This window comes from Hyaena hyaena, unplaced genomic scaffold (genome assembly GCF_003009895.1).
Source record: "Hyaena hyaena isolate Hyena2069 unplaced genomic scaffold, ASM300989v1 scaffold_809, whole genome shotgun sequence".
NCBI lineage: Eukaryota > Metazoa > Chordata > Mammalia > Carnivora > Hyaenidae > Hyaena > Hyaena hyaena.
Genome location: NW_024081442.1, coordinates 828,743 through 852,684, shown reverse-complemented (window position 1 = coordinate 852,684; position 23,942 = coordinate 828,743). Strand labels below are relative to the sequence as shown.

At 36.3% G+C, this 23,942-nt stretch overlaps 1 protein-coding gene across 1 annotated transcript in view; it reads left to right on the top strand.

Moving 5' to 3' along the window:
- Window positions 1–298: 298 nt before the first annotated feature.
- The window catches only part of CSMD3 (CUB and Sushi multiple domains 3), a gene marked incomplete at its 5' end in the record, with an annotated part of 448,395 nt that continues 424,751 nt past the window's right edge, over window positions 299–23,942 (top strand). The window contains 3 exons of the mRNA XM_039219338.1: window positions 299–488; window positions 5,666–5,992; window positions 9,045–9,239. Coding sequence (XP_039075269.1) covers window positions 299–488; window positions 5,666–5,992; window positions 9,045–9,239 — 712 coding nt within the window. The remainder of the gene's footprint in view (window positions 489–5,665; window positions 5,993–9,044; window positions 9,240–23,942) is intronic.

Sequence of the window (23,942 nt, the reverse complement as noted above, 5' to 3'; positions counted from 1 at the left end):
TCCCGCATCAGTCTCTGTGCTGACAGCTCAGAGTCTGGAGCTTGCTTCAGATTCTGTGTATCCCTCTCTCTCTGCCCCTCCTCTGCTTGCACTTTGTCTGTCTGTCTCTCTCAAAAGTAATAAACATTAAAATCTCTTTTTTAAAGAAAAAAGAGGAGCAAAAGAAAAAAATTAAATTTGGAAAATGTATTCGTCTTTTGTTCTAAAAATCTCTGATATAGAGAGTGTACATCTACTAACCTGGTTACATGGCTATCACATGCCTAAAACCCTTGGAAGGTGAATTTTACCTTATATTTTTGCAGAAATTGAAAAAGAAAGTTGTGGTGATCCTGGTACACCCTTATATGGAATTCGAGAAGGCGATGGGTTTTCTAATCGTGATGTTTTAAGGTTCGAGTGCCAGTTTGGGTTTGAATTAATTGGAGAGAAATCCATTGTTTGTCAAGAGAATAACCAATGGTCTGCAAACATACCCATCTGTATCTGTAAGTACCAAATGCTTTGCTTTCCGATAGCATATGTTACCCTGTCCTTGCATATAATTGCTTTTGTAATTAACTGCAAAGAGCTGGAACCGTGTAATTATTTTTGAACGAGTAGCGCTTTGTGATACTATCTTTAACAAGTGTGCTTATGCCAAATTATAAATTTCATTAAAGATTTAAATAAAGTTAACATAGTTCACTTGGTAATTGCAAAGTATATATTACATGTGTTCTTATAGAATTTTATTGGTGGCATTTTATACTTTATAGATAGCATACTTCTTATGGAAATTATACATCTGAGCTAATTCTGGTATATTTATTTATTTTAACAAGATGGTATATGCTTATTTTCAATCAAAAACACTTAAAATATTTAAAGCTTATATTCTATGTATAATGCATGACTTTAATTTTGCTCATAGATGCTCACATTAATGCATAGTTATGTGCCATTTATTTATATTGCGCAGAAAAAAATTCATTAATGTTTATAATATACAATACAGATAGATTAAAAGAATGTATTTCTTTGAATATATGAAAACATTCCAATTTAACTACAACAAAAATATAATTCGTATTAGCTATTGATTTACTTTTAGTTTCAGTTAAATACCAACAAATGCAACTTACCAGATATGGGTGCAATATGGAAAATTTTGCTTTTTGGTTTTGACTACTCTGAAACGGTAACGTGTAGAGCCAATACTTATGAAAATAAAATTGTTGCTTATTTAGCATTCTAAAATTATTTAACATTTTTAAAGAAGTAACATAACTTTTAAAGAGACTACAGGTCATCTTCTAATATATATTTTGCATAGCTAAAAATAATAGTGGTACCTGGGTGGCTCATTTGGTTGAGTGTCTGGCTCTTGATTTCAGCTCAGGTCATGACCCCAGTGTTGGGCTCTGCTCTGAGCTTGGCGCCTATTTAAGATTCTCTCTATTTCTCTCTCTCTCTCTCTCTCTCTTTCTCTTCCCTTCTGTGCCTCCGCCCCATTCACGCTCTCTCCTTCTCTCTCTCTCTCAAAAACAAAAAGAAAACAAAAAAAAAAGTAAAAAGAAACAAAAGAAAAAGAAAATAGCAAATAAGCAAGCATTACTATCCCTCAGTATAGTGTCTGGATACATGGTGCAATGATACCTAATCTTACATTTTAGTAAAGTGGGTATTTTTCAAATGTGGCAGAAATTTCCCTAATTAAAACATATTTTGCTTGCTCATTAGGGAATGTAGGAGAGGAAGAGAGCTTAGACCTGCTCAATAGAACCCTCTCTTTTAGAGCCAGCTTTCATCTGTAACCAAGATCACCTGTGCAGTTCCTGCTGCGGGAGAAGAAAATATATTATGAGAGTTTGATTGGATTGCATTAGCATTATTGAAAGCTTAGCAATACTTCCAAAGACTTCACTAAAAGACCTTAGTTCTAGGTGTTCTTCCATGAAGATAGTATATCACACCAAAAATTAAATTGTTTTGGGGCACCTGGGTGGCTCAGTCAGTTGAGTGTCTGACTTCAGCTTGGGTCATGATTTCATAGTTCATGGGTTTGAGCCCTGTGTTGGGCTCTGTGCTGACAGCTCAGAGCCTGGAGTCTACTTCAGATTCTATGACTCCCCCTCTCTCTCTGCTCCTCCCCCCTCATGCTCTATTTCTCTCTCAAAGATAAACATTAAAAAATTAATAAAAAATAAAAAATAAAACAATTTTAAGTCATTTTAAGAGCTAGAATACATTCAATAAAATACTTAAAGTAATGTTGACTAAAACAAATTTAAACTCTTGGAAATCTAGAGACTTATTTTTACTATTTTTAAAAATAATACAGTCCTACAATTTGATATATGATAAATACATAGTAATGAATAGTTTCCTGTATACTGACAGTATCTAATTTGAAGATGTAATTGAAAGTTAATTTATTCAGAAAAACAAAATTATAAAATATGTAGAAATAACTCTTACATAATTCCAAATAACTCATAGAAAATTACAAGCTTATTCAGAAAAGGACATTTTTTGGGGAAAAAAAAATAGAGATAGATGCATGTCCCAGAATGAGAGGCATTATATAAAGTATGTGAATTATATAGAAATTGCTTTGAAATTTCAATAAAAATCCTAACATAATTTCTTTGAAAACTGATGTAATGAGCTGATATACAGCTAGGTAAAAAATCAGGCAGCAATAGAATAGATGTGAGACTTTCTTTTTTTAAATTTTTTTAATGTTTTATTTATTTCTAGGAGAGAGAGAGACAGCGTGAGCAGGGGAGGGTCAGAGAGAGAGGGAGTCACAGACTGAAACAGGCTCCAGGCTCTGAGCTGGCAGTCAGCACAGAGCCCGATGAAGGGCTCGAACCCACCAACTGCGAGATCATGACCTAAGTGAAAGTCTGAAAGTCGGACGCTTAACCGACTAAGCCACCCAGGCGCCCCGATGTGAGACTTTTTTAAAAGAAGAGTGCTTATGTGGATACTAAAGACAATATTAAGTTACCACCATAAAATTAATATAATACTCACAGAAATATAACACTGGGTGAAAGAAAATTACATTAAAAACTGTATCTAATATAATTATGAGTTTAGAGTATTATTTTGGCATTGACCTATTTATCTGACAAAGAAAATTAGCATGACAGATTTTGGTCGTCCCTTGCCCCAAATGGAAATCATTTAGATCAGAGATTGACAAACTAAGGACTATGGGACAAATCTAGCCTGAAGCCTAGTTTGGTAAACTTTTACTGGAACATAACTGTGTACTTTCGTTCACCTATTGCATATGGCTGTTTTCCTGCTATAGGAAGAGTTAAGAGTTAACTCCTGCTATAGTGGCAGAGTTAAGTAGCTGCAAAATAGAACATGTAGCTTGTAAAGCCAAAGCATTTACAGTATGTCCCTTTACAGAACAAGTTTGCTCATCCTACATTTAGATCAAGTGTTATAGAATCAGAGGATACATAGATGCAGGCAGGTAAAAGTTTGAAAAGGGAACAGGACTAGGTATGCGTGTCCCCAAATTGGAATTGGTAGGGACTGGAGTGCATTAACTTTTTCAAAGAAGCTAGAACTCCAGATTTTTCCCCCTCAGATGTGATATAGATTGATTTCAAATTTTTGTACAGGCATAAGAAAAAACTATATCAAACACATTTTCAGTCTGGACCCAGTCCAGCAGTTATCAGTTTCCAAGACCTGGTTTTAACTCCTAACATCAGTCCATACAGAAGAGGCAAACTTAGGTTAGATATTACATGTTTAAAATGAAAAAAAAAATTATACATATATAATAATAAATAGCCAATAATACATATAATTCCTATCATATTTCACATATTTTATGCATATATTTAGGTATAGTTATATTTTTATCTTTATATGTCTGTAGATAGATACTGGTCTATTTTCTGAATGTTAATAAAAGATCTAAACTTAAAAGCAATATAAAGAAATTATTTTTAACTCAAATTAAAACAAATTATACTAAAATTATTAACAAAGTAATGTAGGAATACTATATGAATCATAATATTGAATTAATATTACAAACTAAGAGTTCATGGTCTTATTTTTTTTTAATATTTTTTTATTTATTTCTAGGAGAGAGAGAGACAGTGTGAGCAGGGGAGGATCAGAGAGAGAGGGAGTCACACACTCCGAAATAGGCTCCAGGCTCTGAGCTGGCAGTCAGCACAGAGCCCGACGCAGGGCTCGAACCCTCGAACCGCGAGATCATGACCTAGGCGAAAGTCGGACGCTTAACCGACTAAGCCACCCAGGCGCCCCTCATGGTCTTAAATATCGGAGTTAATGAGCCTGTAATTTCAAAAAAAGAGAAAATGGAGAAATCTTCAAATTTACTAGTAGGCAAAGAAGGGCAAATTAATAATTTGAGATATCATTTTTCCTATTAAATGAGAAAGGTCAAATAATCATAATACTTTATGCTGGTAGAGGTGTTATACTCTCTAATGTATTAATTATATTTCAGTATAAATTAATACAACTTTTCCAGGCAGAAATTTAGCAAAATATTTTCAGGCTTAAAATTCATACTCTTGGCAAGTAAAATCTACTGCAAATTAGATGAATTTGATTTTGTTAAAATTATGTAATAAAAACAACCAGAAGATAACACATCATTACTTTATGATTTCCTCTATGCAATAAGACCATTTACTTTTCGGTTTTTTTATCTTTTTTCAACTTTCTAAATATTCCGTGTGATTCTTTAGCTCAAATGTTTTTAAAAATTAAAAGAAAATTGGGGGGGGGGCGGGCGTAAAGCAGGAACAATGAAAGACTTCATCTTAGTGAGGTATGAGCTTAGTTGTTTTTCCAGTGTTAGCCACTAGTGGTGGATTTCTCTAAAAGTTAATTGTCTCCTTTGTCTCCTTATCTGTTTTACAAACTATTAGAGCTTCCCATGGCCATGGCCATGGTAGGAAAGAAACTCACCTGGTCACCACCAGTTTTGCCTGTGCTACAACCTCCTAATTTTGTTAATACCTGCATGGTATTTTTTGTCTTCAATCATTTGATGAGCATTATTGCTTTATATGGAAATCTGTATGTATTTCACCAATCTTTTTTTTTTTTTCTTGAGAGAGAGAGAGGGAGAGAGAGGAAGGAAGGTAGGGGATGGGCAAGGCCGAGGGAGAGAATCATGCCGGCTCCAGGCTCAGTGGCTAGGCACAGAGCCAAGGTAGGGCTCCATCCCACCAGGGTGAGATCATGACCCGAAGCAGAAATCCAGAATCCCTTGCTTACCCAACTGAGCTACCCAGATGCCTTACTAATCTTCTTTCTTAGGCAAAGAAACAAAAGCCTTGCACAAACTCTAACATATGTATGATAGATGTTGAAATAAATTGCCTTTATTACTCCTATGATATTTTTGTGCATATTTATGTACACAGTTATCCAAAGTAATAGTTACCTTTTCTATTATGTGAAAATGGTAACCTCTTTTTTCAGTTTTGTAAGATACTATATTTACAATATTACATTGTAATATTTACATCACTTAATATTACATGTAATATTTACATTGTTTAATATTTTTTCAAACTACTAATTGGTTATCATAGTTGTAGGATGTGGCAAAATAAGGTGAAATACTACTTTTCAACATTTATTGTATTTTACAATCTTATTTTAACAGTTCCTTGCCTGTCTAATTTTACTGCGCCAATGGGAACAGTGCTTTCTCCTGATTACCCAGAAGGGTATGGAAATAATTTAAACTGCATCTGGACAATAATCTCCGATCCAGGGAGTCGGATACATCTTTCTTTTAATGACTTTGATCTGGAATCTCAGTTTGACTTCCTTGCCGTTAAAGATGGCGACTCTCCAGACTCCCCAATTCTTGGAACCTTTACTGGGGCTGAGGTGCCCTCCCATCTGACTAGTAATAGTCATATACTGAGACTGGAATTCCAAGCTGACCACTCTATGTCAGGACGCGGCTTCAACATCACTTACAACAGTAAGTTTCTGTTCTCCATATAACGTATTCTACCAAGTACAGCTGGAAAGGAATCATGTAAACCAGCTTTCTGGTTCCATAGATAAGGAAACTTAGACAAGTTTTTATATATAAACGTAAACTAGTTCTCTTTCAATAGATATATAAAATTGTGCCAGAAACAGTCATTTAGTTCTTCATTTCCAACCATATTTTACTTCCTATTGTGTCATTTCTCTTGGTTTGTGAGAGGCCTGATATTAAGGAAATATGTTTCAAATATTACTATGTCAGCCAATATATTAGTTTATTCTATTAAATCTTATAAGCATAAGATCAAACCTAAAGTATATCATATGCTTTGCTCCATTATTGGTGTGCAAACATATAAGGGAGATAAATCTTTTAAAATATTCATAAACCAATAGGGAACCTTAAACCAATAATGACAGCACAGAGTTATAATTCTAGAGATGAAATTCACAAGGCTGAAGAAACTTTACAGAAGAGAAAATCATTAACATAGGGGCAGTAGACTACTGAGGTGCCACCATGGGGGAAAACACCTTAGAGATGAAGAGTATCCTCTCTACAGTGAAACTATACAACTTCAAATCTTAGCTTTGCCCCATTTTTAGGTTTAAATTGGAGTCTCAGTGTCCTCATCAGTAAAACCATATTCAGTTTCTATAAGGAATAAATTAGGTGAGGCAAGCCAATAATTTAGCATGGAGTAGGTGCCACATAGTAAATGCTCAATAAACATTAGCTGTCATTGTTTACTTGCCTTTTGAACTATTACCTTAACATCTTATTTAATTGTCTATTATGTTGCAGTATTTTGATATTTCTTTGAGATTATTTCGCTATTGTCTGTCACTCACATTCTTTGTATTTTTCTGTAAAAACAGGGTATAAATATAGCAAAAAGATGAATCACACAAAGGAGAATATATCTTAGTAGGTTAATATACTCACATTCTAATGCTTCTGTTTATGTTTTCCTAAAGCAATAGAACACTATTGACTTTTCATGTTTTTTTTTTTTCCTTGAAGCTGTATGGACCAACTTGATAAGTTAATATCTGTGTCATATAACAATAGGATTTAGTTTCCTTTTCTATAAAAAAGAATCCCATCCCTAACCCCACCCAGCAGTGCTGAGCTCTGGCAATTAGTAACAAAAAGCAGTCATTGTCTTTTTTAAGTGTCACTGTTGGTGAAACTGTCAACATGTAATTGCACATCATTAAAGTTAAACTAGCTGTGACGTGTCATATGGACTACTGTATAAAATAGTTGCTTTATCTGAAAGTCCTTTTAAAAATATTTCATATGTATAAATATATGCTCTTATCTATCTATTTATACTTTTTATTTTGTCTTCAATGCATGTTATTTTTAACTTTAATGTTTATGGTACATTCAGTGTATTATGGAAACACGCCTCCTTGTTTCTTGTTCTGTTTCTCTAGTAAATAATTTAATCCATAATATGCAAATTCTTATATTTAATGTTTTCTACTGAAATTTTTTTCAGTAAAAAAAAAACCTATCAGGCATTATATATAGGAACAATGAGGCTTAATCAGTTGAGGTTTTGGCATTTTTTAAAAGCACAAAAAAAAATAATTAGAAATAAGTGCATCTACAAAAATATATTGCATATCTTTTAGATTTTACCTTAATATTCTTCTGTACCATTTTAACTTAAAAATGAGAATAGTTAATAAAATTATATAATTTATGAACAATATGAAAGTAGTGATTAGTGAGAAAATTTAAAATAACTGCATATACTTATGCAGCATGAATATAATAATAATGTAAATATCTTACAAACTGTTTTACACACTTAGATTTTGCTATTTTAAGTATCCTTTTGGGGTGCCTGGGTGGCTCAGTCAGTTGAGCATCTGACTTCAGCTCAGGTCATGATCTCACGGTTCGTGGGTTTGAGCCCCACATCAGGCTCTGTGCTGAATGCTTACTCAGAGCCTGGAGCCTGTTTCAGATTCTGTGTCTCTTTCTCTCTCTGCCCCTCTCCCACTCATGCTGTTTCTTACTCTGTCTCTCAAAAATAAATAAATGTAAAAAATATATATATATATATCTCCTTTCATGTGTATTGTGCTAATTTTAAACATTTATAGTGCATGTTTGGTCATATAGATGAATAAAAAGTGAAATTTGGAGGGCTCATTTAATCTATAATCTTGAGAAATTCAAATTGGCACCTTGTCCCCACACTGCCACTGACTTTCTAAGGCTACCCTAAATATATCATGGGAGACACAAAGTAAAATAAAGTGGCCCTAAACTCAAGAACTCACATTCTCTTAAGACTTGAGACAAATAACCCAAGATACAATATGTTGTTGAGAAAAAAATTAGAAGCCATACAAAGGGATACATTTCAATCCTATCTCTCTGACCTGAGGCAAATACTTATCTGTTTCTGAATCTCACATTACTCTTTAAAGTTCTAAATGTTAAATGATATAATGACATTTCCAAAGCTCCTATAGCAGTGGCTAGAACATAGTAATTACAAGAATTAGCTCCGTTCCCTTTTCCTATATGGCAGAAAATAGATGCAAATGGAAAATTATAAAGAAATGTTAAGGCTTTCATACCAGATTGGAACATTTCACTATAACCTCACAATATGATCTCTCTATTCCAAGGAGTGAAATCACAAAAGTTTGCAGTGAGATGTAGTCAACCTGCTCTATAGTCACAGTAATTGGAATTCTGACCGGTTTATCTTGGAAATGTTTACATACTCTAACCCTAGTGAGCTCCAGAAGCAGGCGGAAACGATTCTATTTTGAAATGTAATCTTAGGGTATAATTCATATTTTAAAACAATCACAACTACTTACATCATGAACACACATAACAGGCAACCAGGGTCAAAGGAAAGACCCTAATGTTTTTTTTAATAAATAAAGGCTTATCTAGAAATAAACATAACCCTTTTTTCAAAAGTCAGTTTTTCTCATCCCAGCTATACAAGGGTTCCCTCTCATACTGCTTGTTTGTGTGTTTTTCTTTGTTTCCTCTCTTCCAGCATTTGGACATAATGAGTGTCCTGATCCTGGAATACCAATCAATGCACGACGATTTGGGGACAACTTTCAATTAGGAAGTTCGATTTCAGTTATTTGTGAAGAAGGATTTATTAAAACACAAGGAACAGAAACAATTACGTGTATTCTTATGGATGGAAAAGTAATGTGGAGTGGACCAATTCCAAGATGTGGAGGTAAGTACAATGATCAGTGGAATTATAACCCCATTGTTCACGGATATTTTACCTCAGTATCCGGGATTCATTGTCTTGCCACTTTGAAGAATGAAAAGGTGGACACAAAATGAGCAGCAGCCCAAAGTTCATTAGAATATAAGAAAGGAAGAAGAGTAGGAAAGCTCTCTATATGCAGAGGCCATTTGAAAGTGAATGCCCAAGGACCATAAACAAGGGTCTTTGTTTTATAAGGTTCTGGTCACCCTCCCCCTTCCCTCACCCCTTGTTCCTTCTCAGGTTCTACCCTTATTAGATTGATAACTCTAGATGCTGGGTTGTCCTTTCCTGATCAGCTCATTTCCATTGTGTGAGGGGCGGTCTATGGCCGTACTTCCATCTTTTGTCAAATTCCTGAGGGGAGACCTAAGGGGGAGTAGGCGGGGTCTGTTACATTCTTAAGAGGAACCTTTTTCCTAATGGTGGTTTGCTGTGGTCAGACACTCCCAGCATTGCTCCAAAATAAGTGTTTTCCCCCACCCAGGGACCTCAGGCCTTAATTGTTCCCTCTCTGCCTACTGAATCCTGTCTTCTTCTTTTAGACCATCATCATTGAGCCAGGAAACCATACTTAATATTGTACATTAGGTATACATTTTAAACAAACTACACTTTTATTTTTTCATGTTAAAATAATTTTTATAAACCTTTTAAAAAGTCCCCTGGAAAAGGCACTCTTAAAAAAAGATATACATTAATAAATGGTAAATATTGGTTGCATGTGCAAATTCTTGTTAGTGTAGTTCAGAGTTATACTTTAGTACACTTTTTCATTTCTGGTCATTCCTTTTCTTGGTATTTTAACTATTCATGGCATCAATATTTAATCTTCAAAAATGTGTTAAAAATATTTGTAATAAATACATTTATGTTAAAGTAGCCATTATTTAAAATGTGTATTTTTTGTCAGCATAGTTTGCTGAACTTTTTTTTCAGTTTTGATTTGCTCAATAAGATATAGTCAAGAAGGTTCAGAGGAATATATGTGTACATAATATGTATGTGTGTGTATACAATGTTTTAAAGTTTACATCTTTGAATTTCTACACTCATATAAAGTCACTAATTATATTGGTAAGAAGGATGATCTTACTTAAAATATACCAAGTATAGTGTGTCAATTTAGAATCTATAGAGATGTGTATATGAGGTGTGGAGCTTCATTTAAAATTGTCACATTAGAGGGGCGCTGGGTGGCTTAGTCGGTTAAGCGTCCGACTTTCGCTTAGGTCATGATCTCGCGGTTCGTGGGTTCGAGCCCCGCGTCGGGCTCTGTGCTGACTGCCAGCTCAGAGCCTGGAGCCTGTTTCAGTCTGTCACTCCCTCTATCTCTGACCCACCCCTGCTCACGCTGTCTCTCTCTCTCTCCTAGAAATAAATAGAAATATTTTTTTAAAAAATTGTCACATTAGAGATTAACATTCTGCTTTTCTCCTTCCACTTTAGTACCTAAGGTTACATATCTGTTTTATTTAAAAAGATGTAGAAGGGGACTCCTGGGTGGCTGAGTCTGTTGAGTGTCCAACTCTTATTTCAGCTTAGGTCATGATCTCACAGTTGTGAGATCGACCCTCATATCTGGTTCTGTGCTGAGAAGGCAGAGCCTGCTTCGAAATTTCTCTCTCTCTCTCTCTCTCTCTCTCTCTCTCTCTCTCTCTCTGTGCCCCCACCCAGCTCTCTCATAAATAAACAAATAAAAAATATTTAAAAAAATAAAAAGATATCAAAGAACTTTTACTAAGGAATAGATTGTTATGCCCAGATCGCGATCTCCCCCAAATACCAAGACCGCCAAGGAGTCCGAGTCACGTATGCAAAAGCAAAGGGCATTTATTCAGGCTTAAGCTCGGGCTCCCAAACCTCACCAATGCAGTGGATCCGTGCTGAGAGCTCCGAGCAAAGGCAAAGTAGGGTTTTTATGGGGTTTGTGACGGGGGAGTTACAGAAGTTGTGGCATGGAAACAGTGATCCAATCATAATTATTCAACATTATTGACAGCGGATTTAACCATACACATTGTCTAGAGTATTCGTTACTTTTGGTGGGATCCAATTACAACATTTAGAGTACCTTTAAATTCAACCAATTACAGAGCGAGCCTAGGGGTCTTGTTCGGGTGACTAAGGGCTTAACTTTAACATTAGGTAACAGGGTCCTATCTATAGTTTCTATCTATAGGCCTCTCCCTCAGTAATGTGAAGGGTGGTCGCTGGACTTTCCTGATTGGGTGTTGCAAGGGTGGTTTCTCCTGCCTTGGGCAATGTGTAACTGCCTGATAGTTTTGGGGAAGCTGAAACTTAGGCCTTCTAGCTTAGAGGGGAAACTTCAAGCCTGTCATGGAGTCAGTTTGGTTTAGACGTTTAGACTTGTGTCCTTACAAGATAAACCAGAGCCATGAAACACTTTCATAGATCACCATGTAATGAATATGTGATAATTTTTAAATAATTACTTCTTTATCTTGTTTTCCCAATTTTTTTTCTTACCTGAGTCCAAACTGACAATGAAATCTTTATTTTTTTCTTTTCAATTTCTGGCTGATAAGTTAAAAACGTTTAATATATAATTTTCAGAAGTACAGCAGACTTCATTGACTAATACAGCCATTACCTACAAATGCTGCCATTCATTGTTGAATGTTTTCAGGTCCTGATGAACTAATCCAGACCATGCAATTATGTTTTCCTATTAGCCCCTGCAATTAGCACTGCCCTCCTCTTCTAATCACTTTTTTTCTCATTTGTATTATTAGGGGACTGAACTAGACGACTTCACGATTCTTTTCCAAACCTCAAATGTTATGAGTTTAGTAGGGGCTACCCTTGGAATGGTCATGACTGTGCTATTGTGTTTTAAAAAACATAACAAGATCACACAATAAAAGGATGAAATAAAAAGAGAAAAATGGAAAGTAATATTCCTTTTTTTTCCCATTATACTTTGTCCTTGAGCACATTCATTATTTTAACCATAGTTCCTGACCCAAACTTGAGGAATCAGTCAAAAAAGCCTACAGTAGTATTTGAAGGAAAAGTAGGAGATGGAAGAAAAAATTGGTTTCAGGCTGAAGGAATACATTGGTTCAATGTACTGGAGTGCAAGAGAGAGGGTCCAGGTTTGATAAATAACCAGACTGGTGCTGAGCATGCCATGTTTTGCAAACAATCCTAGATCAATTAACATTATCCTGTGGCCAGAGGGCAGCCACTTCAGCTCAGAAGTGATTTGATGGGAGCCTCTCCCTTCCCTGCCCTTGGAGTCATATTCATCCAGTGGGCAGACACAGAGATCACCTCCTGTTGAGTCTGTTTGGATCCTCACCTGCCTCACTTGGGTGTTGGCTTGGAAGCTACTTGTTTCCTAGATGAATGGGGAAGTAAAAATAATGAGCTTGACATCAACAAATCCTTTTATGAATCACTACTTAATTTGAGAGAGCAATCTTAGTGAGATTTTACACTGTGAAAAATGAATGGTATTTAACTTTTAAAAATGAGTAAAACAAATATTCTGAACTCTAATTTGGCACAGGCCAGTAGGCTCTTGAGACATCCTAAAGAGAACTTTGTGGAGTTTCCGAAGGAGAATGTTTTTTTTCTACGTGTATGAGTGAAATTATAGACACTTGGCTCACTTTGCCAATTTCTGGATCTTATCCCGAAGAGGGAACATGACTAAGAATAAAGTTGGAGACAGAGAAGGCAGAGTCAGAGTGTGCTGGAAGCGATCTTACTGTGGCACTCAGCCAGGTTACCTGCCATGTCCCAGGCCATGTTGTGAGCAGTTTCCACCCAATAAAGAAGATTGCTGTCAACTCCTGTATAACTAACTTTAGCGGGTTTAATTTCTGAGACTCTAATTAAGGTTTGTAAAGATTTCCTTTAGTTTTAGTTTGCCTCAATTTCACTTAGTTGTTAACAACAGAAGCCTGAGACTAGCTGAAGAAAGCTTTTTTTTTTTTTTTTTCTCTTCTAATGTGCTTTTGTGGTAGTGGTGGTTCTATTTTTAATCACCCTTTCCCTTCCACCATTCCCCAAGCTACCATGCAGCTGCTCCCACTGATGCAAAGAACTAGGTCTAGGAGAGCTCTGTGCCCATCTTCTTTGTCCTTCAGACCTTACATTTTGACAGAGAAGTTTTGCTTATTATTTATTGCAATTTATCTTTTGGGGCATGATCACAGCCTTCAATACATGCTTGATATTTCAGCTGAAACTTTTTTTGTCATCATGTTAAATATTTTATATAGATGAAATACATACATGTGTATGTTCTGATAAATACAAATAATTATTTGTATTTTATTTTCTTAACTCAAAATATTCCAAGATTAAATGCATTGTGAAAGGTTGCTTAAAATGTTTGGGTTGCTGTGTGTTAAAATTAGGAAGTAGGAAGTTGCTTGTTTCAATCAGAATTTATAGAGCAAAGGAAGTCAGTATAAAATGTTTTGATAATAAAACCCAGAACTACAACCTCTTTGAAGATTGCCCTCTCCCTCTACATCCCCCCCTCCCCTGTCTATTGTAATTATCTAGAAACTTAAGCATTTAGTAAATTAGTAATCCACCCATGACAATCAGTCTTCAACCTAAAAACTGGAAAATTGTTGAAAATAGTGAAAGGAAATGTTTTATCAGTCCTAGTCCTTGAATAGAGATTGGTGAGAGGAAAGAGAGAAATGAGATCATAATTTGTTGCAGTTCTATGATCCCACAGCTGAACTTGGATTCATTTCAGGGAGCTTAAATACAGTTGGTGAATAGAATTGGGTTATACATTTTATTCACTGACCTGAAGTTCACTACTGATGAATTAACTAAGGATAGATTTAGGCTATCTTTGTTAAAATTTGAACCCCTTTCTCTAGAATGGGTTGATGAAACTTCTGCATGAGTAAGAGAGATTACAGACATTGTAAAGCCTTGTAATCTTTCACCTTTGCTAATGGAAAACAAACTACAATAATTACTGTAATCTGCATTGAAACCATTCATTTTGAATTCCATGAACTGTTCGCCTAACTCAGTTTAGTGATGATCAATGACTTCTTGACATACACTAAGACTGTAGCCTGAATATAACAGGCTGTATCTAGGGCCAGTCTCTGCATGGTGTCTCCTTCAAAGATCTACCTACAGCCATGAATAGTATAGATGGTTATCATAGGTCTACTTTAATGGGCTGACATAGGGATTTTCGCGATATGCCATGAAAGTTTCCAAAAAAACCTCCTCCTCTGTCTTTACCCAAAGTTTCCCATCATAGCAGCTGCATAAACACCCTCCTTCTTTTGCCCTGTGGTCCCCTCAAGAGCCCTCTGCCCTCACATTCATTTATTTTCTGCACAGCCTCAACCCCTTTTGGGCACCTGTGAGCCTCCTCACTAAAATTCAGCCCTCAGGAGGTGCAGTTTTCTCTTTAGAATATTTTTCACTTGGATTTTCTTATGTCCACATTCTGTTTCTTTCTCCTAATATGATCCAGAATTTCTCTCAGGGGCCTTTGAGGGCATTGTGAAGCTCACCCCATTTACTTCAAAGTCCTTTCTACAAGCCTAGGTGCTTGGAAATTTGGAAACAGGGGGAAAGGAGCACAATATTACTGTGTTTGGGTTTATTTCTGTCTTCACCTGTGTATATGAATGTATCTTCCGAAATAGGGAAAGATGTTGCTTTCACTTAATTATTTTTCTCAAAGAAATAAAGTGCAGCTAGATTTCCTTCACAGTACCAAGCATTGCAAACTAGAGTCATCCGTAGCCCTCAAATCCAAGAATCTTTTTTCTCAGTAAAATCACAGAACATTAGTTTCTGGAATGTTCCGTAGGACGAATACTGCTATACAGGAGGCAAAATGCAAGGTATAATATTTGACTCAGAGAGATTTCTTTCTAGGGCTTTGGGAAACTCATTTGTATCTGACCACCATATTCTGCCTGTCCAAATGCGAACTCTAAAAGGCTGAGACATACCTGCTTTATTTTCCATACCTCAAATGATCTGAGCATCATTATTTGGTCTTTTCCCTCCTCGTTGTCTATTTTTACCATTTTTAGGTTAAAGTCTGTTCGTCTGAGTTCTTCTTTCTAAAATATAGCCACAATTAACTTATTTTTTTCTTAGCTTTGATTTGCTTCACCAGATTCATGAATCCCTTTGTAGTGGGGTGTAAGTATATGCTTAGTCAGTTAGCTATAAATCCACTCTGACATGAACTTGTTACAGGTGTTTCTGATCCTCGCATCTGTTCATACCTTTGCCTAGTGGAAGTCTTACTTTTAACCATTTATGTGAGGTTACCACATACCCAGAATATGACATTCCAGCATTTGCACGCAGCTCAAATTCATTTGGATATTCACGTTCTCCAGGGTAGTAATGCTAACTCCCATTAGATGGAGGCTTTGATGGATCTGAGTTCACAAATAGGACCTAATTCCCAGTGCTATAGATCAAGAGTCACAACCTCAGATGGTTACAGGAGCAAGGCAATAACAGAAACAAATTAGAAGCGCTAAATGGAACAAGCTGCCCTCCTAAGGGGGAGGTGTGATTTATCACGTTTTATAGAGACATGGTTACAAATAAGCATTTATCTTTTTAACATTAATAATAACAATAATGAATAATACAAGAATGATATCATTGACAACTGATGACAGTATTCCCATTAGCCCTGACACTTCCTTCATGCACATTAGAAAAGGGCATTTTTCCAAGAGGAAAATGGCTTGAACTAGTGATTACTGAGGTCACTTTAATTTGAAATCCATCAGAAGCAATCAATCCTTTAGGGTGTATGTAGGGTCAGTGGAGCAGGTCAGGAGACATATACCAATTTCTCCATTTTGAGAAAGCACTCCAGTGTCTCAAAAAATTGGGTGTCCTTTGGACTTACCTAAGAGCCATTTTCCAGATAGTGATATCATGAAAAAGTGTCTTGAGTATCTCCTTTGTGCGAATTTGTGTAATGCTGATCAAATGTGATCCTCTACCAGAGTCTAGGCTGGAACATCCTGTTCTGAATTGAGCATTCTCCTGTGGGTCATCATTTCAATCTAGAGTAGTCTCTATAATCTCCTTCTGAGTTTGCATTGATATTCTGCTCAGTCTGATTATTTTTCATTTGGCATTATATATGTTTTTCTAAAGTTTAGCCACTGATATGGCTCAGTTGTGTGGTGTGATTTGATTCAAGTAGACTCAGGGATTGTCCCAGTTATTCAAGAAGCATTAACAAATAATGGAGATGCTTGCTTTGCTTTTCTTTAAGAGTTAAGATATGGAAGTTTTATTCAGTACAGTAAATAGAAAGCTTCCTAAATACCTTCCTAAGCTGTCTCTTCCCCCATCTTCCCATTCAAGGTAACTGTTACATGTAAAAATCATATTCATCATCATTGTCATCATCATAATCATCACCATCATCATCCTCTCTCTCTCTCTCATGCTTACACACAGTCCTATCATCACTAAGTTGTTCCCCCCCCTTATATTCCCTGTCTCAGCCCCATGCCCTTGCCTCCATGTATTTAGCCCTTCTCCTCCACATTCAGCCTCAGACTAACACAAGACTTACTTCACTGTACTCTGCCACCAAAAAAGATTAGTTACACCCGTTCTAATAGTTTCAGTTGAGATTCTATCTCCTCAGAAGGTTGGTAAATGAATTCTATCTCATTATAAGATATTATGTCTTAGTTTAAAAAATAAAAGAGGAGAAGGATCAAGTTTTTGACATATCTTTTCAAGCTATTCTCTAGGTTGCATTTCTACTTTATGAATGCCTGCTTCTGTATTTGCCAGTAATAAGCCAGCCAATAAATCCCAAAAGAACTTGAAAAAGATACCATGCCATGAGACTTAGAATAAAACAAGAAAGTTCTCTTTCTAGATGCCAAACAGTGAACACTAAGTCATCTAGAGTTTTCTGTTTTAAAAAGCAAGACAGTTGGACATAAATTAAGTCTCCTATCTTTGTGGCAGTCATAGAAGGAAACTGTTCCTGGGTATGAGAATTTATTATTCATCGGTGAATGTCATTTTTTAAAGCTACTGAACTCAACTCATGTAGACTGAAAGATGAGAAGGATTTATTTACAGACCAAAAATGAGAGTTCAGTTAAAATGTATTCATTATTTTGTTATAAAATTTGAAGTACATAACATTTACTTTTTAAAATCAGATGGTTCTTAATAGTTTAAGGTTACGATCATTTAACTGTTCATGGAAAAATACGTTAGACAGTCTAAAATTTATATACCTTATTAAATTTCATTATTAAATATACTACTCAGGTTCATTTTAGTCTCTCTTCCTGGTCTCTCTTCATTCCGATGATCTCTGTTTGTTCCAGAGCTAGGTCTTGAATATTTTCTCCTCTATTTCCACTCACTTTATTGGTAACTGTCAACCAGTCTCTAACTTTAAATAATATCTATGTGCTGATGTCTCTCAAATTTACATCACCAGCGTAGTTCTTTGCCCTGAAGTCCAGACTCATATATTCAACTTCCTACTCAACATCTCCTTGTAGATGTTTAATAGGCATCTCAAACTTAACCTGCCCAAAAATGATCTAATCTCCCCCTGTCACTCCAAAACTGCTACTGTCATAGACTTTCCCCATCATCATTAATAACACTCCATTCTTCCAGTAATTCAAGCCAAAACTCTTGGAGTAATTTCTGACTCCTTCCTTTCTATTACAGCCATACACAATCCATCAGAAAAATCTGTTATTAGCTGTAGCTTTGAAATATATTCAAAACTCATCTAGTTCTTCCTTAGTCCCCTACTGACATCCTGGTCCCAGCAACCATAATCTCTGGCCCAAATTACTGCAATAAGTCCCTAACTGATCTTCTGCCCTTGTTCCTACTCAGTTCAGTAGAAATGATTTGTTGTCCAATTCACCTATGCTCACTGATCAATTTCTTCATAGTCATTTCTCCACTGGGACTCAGAAGGGCTCTGATGCATACACACTATCTGCATTTCTCCTCATTTTTACCTGTATTATATCTCCCCTGCTCCCTGAGCTGTAGCTAGCTAGCAATAGCCTCTTTGATCTAAAGCAATCCCCTCAACAAAAACGGAAATAGAATACTGGCCTTCTGGATTACATGGTCATGTTCTTGAATATAATTAGGATATAATACATTCATTGGACTGCTTTATAGATAAAGAGGATTACATTTAATGAAATACATTGGAAGAGTCAGATAAATGCTATTGGCTCAAAGCTATTGATTTAATTAAGACACCAAGTTAAGACTAAGTGAAAGAGAAGTCACCCCTTCCTTGTGAAGATTCATAATATTTAATATTATTACCATTGCAGCCTCCCTGACAAGAAAAACATTAGGAGCAAAATGTATGACAAACAAGGTGTAGGAGCAAATTTTTTCTGTAGCTTTGGAATTGGCAACTTAGACACCCAACCAAGGAGAAAAAATTTCAATACCCATTCTATATATTTAAAAAAATCATAAAGAAAATAATAAATTGAAGCCCAGACACCCCCTTCATGGTTAATTGTGTTCTAACTGACTTATCTCTCTTAATCATAACCTCAGACGCCCCTTTCCCAATTTATATAAGCATCAGAAGGAAAGTAATGCAGATTGAGATCTAGATCTATCCATCAATCTGTCAATCTATCTGAAACTATTGAAGTCAAAAGTTGTTCAGCTTTTTATTTATCTCCCTGCAGGAAGAAGGATGCTAGTCTCCTTTTCCTCATTCCAAGTTGAAGGGAAGGGCTTTAAAAGAATCCCTCATAGAGAATGGAGTTCCCTGGGAGAAAGAGACATGAGAATCCCCAGGTGGATATCTGATTTTACAATATAGTACTTGCTGATCTGTCTTCTCTCTTCTGAGAAAGAGGAAGAAAATTGGTGAAAGCTGACAGATTGAAGAGAAGGAAAGCTGTCTTGTTCAAACAATTTGGCAAGGCAGTGATGAGAAGCCACCTTCCCCACTCTTGTCCTTTCTTTCCAAAAGACTCATTTATTCTCATGGGGAACAAACATTTTCCATATCTGACAAATAAAAGGCATCAGGAAATAGTCAGGGGTAATGAGGGAAACAGCAATATCCAGGAAAGACTGACAGCATAATCTGTTCTGTCCTAGCCCTGAAACATCACAAGGAAAAGAACATAAAAGGAAGAGGAAGGAGTCAAGACAAGGAAGAGACTATTCCATGTGCTGACTGAATGGAGGAATGAATCAGCAAGTTCTGATCCTCCATCAGCATCCTCTTCCCCATCTTCCAAGCCTCTCTGGCTATTGCTCAAGGATGCACCTTGGGTGGATGGGTGGAGAGGATAAAATAAAAATTGTCCATTGGGCTGGACCAAGTTTTTTAATACTGAAAATGATGAGAATATTAGAGGATCTGCCCAACAGTTTTTTAAAGAGATGGAGATTTGGCAGTGCATGCTTGAAGGTAGTGGAAGGAAGGAAGGAAGGAAGGAAGGAAGGAAGGAAGGAAGGAAGGAAGGAAGGAAGGAAAGAAGGAAAAGATAAAAGGAAAGGAAAGGAAAGAAAAGAGACCCATTTCTGGTTTTTTGTTGTTGTTGTTCCAGCAATTTCAAAATGTACCATAAAATGCTTGCTTAAGCAAGAACTTCCTTGCCCTAAGCAGAGAACTTCCTGCATTACTATGGCTTATTCTCATTCTTACTCTCTAATGGGATACCTGAGAGAATTCTTTCAGTGAATAAGATGGAACAGAAGTCCCTAGAGAACAGTTAGGAGAAAAGGCTGGATCCATATGCCTGATGAACTTTCCCTTTTAGGATAAGGAGTTTTTCTCTTGAACTCAATAAGCTTCAAAGGAAAGGAAACCTTTTTCACTCATAGATATTGCATTCTCTTTGGAGGGAGTTCTTTTGAGAGAGCAATGAGAGGGACAATCTGATGCATAGATCAGAATTTATTTGTAGCTTTCATTGAGAGAGTATGTGTATATCTAAAATTAAACCCCACTTTTAAGTATATGTTTACATAGTATTAAATTCCATTCTCCTGGAGGGCTACCATAGGGAAATGTATGTAGTAACGATCTGCAAGGTTTGGCTCACACTGTCTGGGGAGTGGGGGGCTGAGTATGAGAGAAGGGATGAAGAGGCAATGGAAGAAGGTGCAGAACTGTGATTGTTTCTCTGTAACCCTGGCCCTTTAATTTGCATGTTTCTGGATTTCTCTTTTTATCCTATATTCAGACCCAACATGTTTCTTATTATTTTCTTTGAAACGTCACCCAGTGTGCTGAGGTTGAAGAGAGTCAGTGATTACTGCCCACACCTGTATCCCTAAAGCAAGTTAAACAGGGGGCTGGGGAAGAGGATGGAATCATCATTTTTTGATAACCCCAATATGGTATCCAGATTCTATCATGCATAGCTCCATAGAAAGGCTACCTATCAGACCAAATGTTAGAATACTCACTTTGTAATTTCACTTCTAGCCAAAACCCAGAGATCAAAGCTAGCTCTTCCCATCTGCAACTCCCTTGTGAGCACCTAACTGCCACTTCTCAGATGAAAGAGCATCTCCTGCTGTGGAACACTAAATGTTATCTGAATACAGTCTGAGGCACTTTTGACTCTTTCATACAGGTCTTAAAACGTATTGGCTATTTTGAATTTGTCCATTCTACTTAACGTAACACAGAAATGAGTCAGCACTCCAACGCAAATTATTTATAACAGACTTTCTTCAGACCTTAGAAAAATAAAAGTAGATAAATGAACTATGTCTACTTTATATTGATCATGCATGTCCTGTTTTTATTGCCAAAGACAAGGGGACTTCGAGGCAACCATCTCTATTTCAAAACAGATGCAAAACCCCTCTTTATCTCAGGATCCTGAGATATATACAGGAGAATCTTGAATCTTGAAGCTACGGACCAGTTATAACTTCGGTTTTGTCAGTGTGGTCTCTGGCCCAATAGCAACAAAGTGGCCTGTGAAGTCAGGGTGGGGTGAGGGTCTTGTTAACAATGCAGCTTCTGGATCCCACCCTATAATTACCAGAAGTCCATTCTGTAAATCTGCATTTAGCAAGTTCCCAAGGTGCCCACTAAGGTTGGAAAGGCTTCAAAAGGAGTAACCACTGCATAAAACCATCATGTCTCCTCCTTATTCTTCCAAAAATTATAAGCTTCAGATACAAAAATCTACTGGAATCTCCCTCATAGACATCAGTATTTCTCACGTCCTGACTCTGCTCATTCTGTCCAGCTCCTCCTGTCTTCTATTCTTCTTCTCTTTATAATCTAAATTCACTTCTGACAAAATTGCCTTCAAGAACTCTTTCCTAATGTCCTTAGCATGTTATCTTTCTCTGCCTGTGTTTCCAGAGTGTCTACCCAGCCCAAGCATGTACTTGTACTGAATGGCAGCTGTGCCTGTCTTCCTTATAGAGTGTGTGTCTCTTGAGGGCAGAGAAAATGTCACATGAATTTGTTTTTTAATTTTAGCACCTAGCATAGTGTCTTATATATAGCAAAAACTAAACAAATATTTATTTAACTAATGACTACATGAAGAATAAATAAATTAATATTGGAGAAACACTTAAAATGGGGTTGATAGAAGGGCATCTAGGTGGCTCAGTCAGTTAAGTGTCTGATGGACTCTTGATCTTGGCTCATGTCACGATCTCACAGCTTGTGAGAACAAGTCCAGAATTGAGCTCTGAGCTGACAATGCAGAGCCTGCTTGGGATTCTCCCCCCACCCCCCACCCTGTTTCTCTCTCTCTCTATCGCTTTCGAAATAAATAAATATTTTTTTAATGGTATTGTTAGAATTTCACATTTGTATTAAAAAATGTTTCGGTCAGATATTCTATCCCCCTTACCATCCATCTTTGTCTCCATCAAATCTACCTTAAGGAGAATATGTTTAAATAAATGTCTCTTGGGAAATGAATCCAATGCATCTGTTGGAAGAAGTTCCTAAATTGGTTTTAAAGATTTGAATTCAAATGTCACCTCTGCCACTACCCAGGTCAGTGTTTCTCATGAAGTTGTGTTTCATGATTTTTTCTTCATCTGCAAAACTGGCAAAGGAAAGAAACCAGCATTTTTATGCTACAAGATTATTAAAGAATCCAATTAAGTAATGTATACAAAAACATACTCTAAACTGGAACACGTGACTCTCTTAGTTGGTATAGCAGAAATGTCTAGCTCTTCATCTTTAAGCTGTGTTACCCAGTTTATTATATAGAGTTGTAGCTGGGGAAATAGTGACCCAGTTGAAGGACTTCTCATAGTTTCCTTTGCAGTTAGGTATGACCGTGTGAGTAAGCAAAAATAATATAAATAACTTCTAGGTCATGCTTCATAAAAGGCATACACAGAATGGCCTTCCCACTCTGCTTCTTGCCAGATGAAATGGAAATGGCCTATAAGGCAGTCTAGGAAGTCAGACATTGAACATGGCTGACACTTTCTCATCCTGTGTCATGAGATTATAGGAGGGAGAAGGCTATCTTGCTAGTAGAGTCACCTCATTGTACTGCCACATGATTGTGTCAAAGAAATATTTCATCAGAGTTAAAGAGGCAAGGAGGGTGTAAGATTTTATTCAAGACTATAGCATAAAGACTGAATTCAGTTGCACTGAGGGATGGTTTTTAAGGGCTGAGGTAAGCTAGTAAAAAAGTACTGAAGGAAGTTAAGTGAGAGGTCTGGAGTCTTAAGAAGTCTGTCTAAAGATTTGTCAAGTTGAAGGCCATTTTGGTCAGGTGAGAAACTATTTTGTTAAGCTATTAAAATCTAGGTGTTTATTTATTTTACCAGATGTAGATATTTTAATCCAAACAGTTAAAGGAGAGAATAACTCAAGCAGAAATAGTCCATCCCAGCCTTTACCGAAATGCAGTGATATAATAATGAGTATTGGTCAATAGCTACTTAGTTTAATTAAATTAAACTATTTTTTTTCAAAAGGTTGCATTTTAAACTGTCTTTTAATTTTTTTCATCCACTTATTCACCTTTATCTTCTACCTGCATTAAAGCTTTAGCATCAGCCTATGTTGATAATGATACCTAATATAGTCAAGATCTCCAGATTCTATTTTCTATTTTTTCTTGTGATATTTCACAAACCTTTTAGCCTCAGCATCAAATCTTATTATCTTTCGATGTAAGGCTCCATCCTGTTTTGTGTTCCCTATTATGGGAAGTGGAATCACTATTCATCTCTGTTGTACAAGCCAGGGCCCCAATGACAAGTTGAGATTCCATCTTGCTCACTCATTTCATGTAATTAATAAATGCTTTTGAGCCTACCTCCTACGTGTCTCTTGGAATCAGTTCTTTCCTATTACCATCATATCTCGGTGTCTGATTATACCTTTTCTACATAATTGTAATAGTCTCTTAACTGATCTCATCAACTCCAGGTGTACTGCCTTTAGTCCACTTTACATGCAATTGCCACTTAAATGCAAATCTTATTCTTTGTCTATATATGTATATGTATCCTTTGTCTGTAATTATTCAATTGCCTATGGTTCACTTTCCTTAATACAGTTTCCTAGGTCCTTTTCTACTCTTTTCTTTTTCTTTAATCTCCCATCACTTCTTGGTTCCCTAAAAAGGATACGGGCATTGCAAAATACTGTGCTAACCTAAC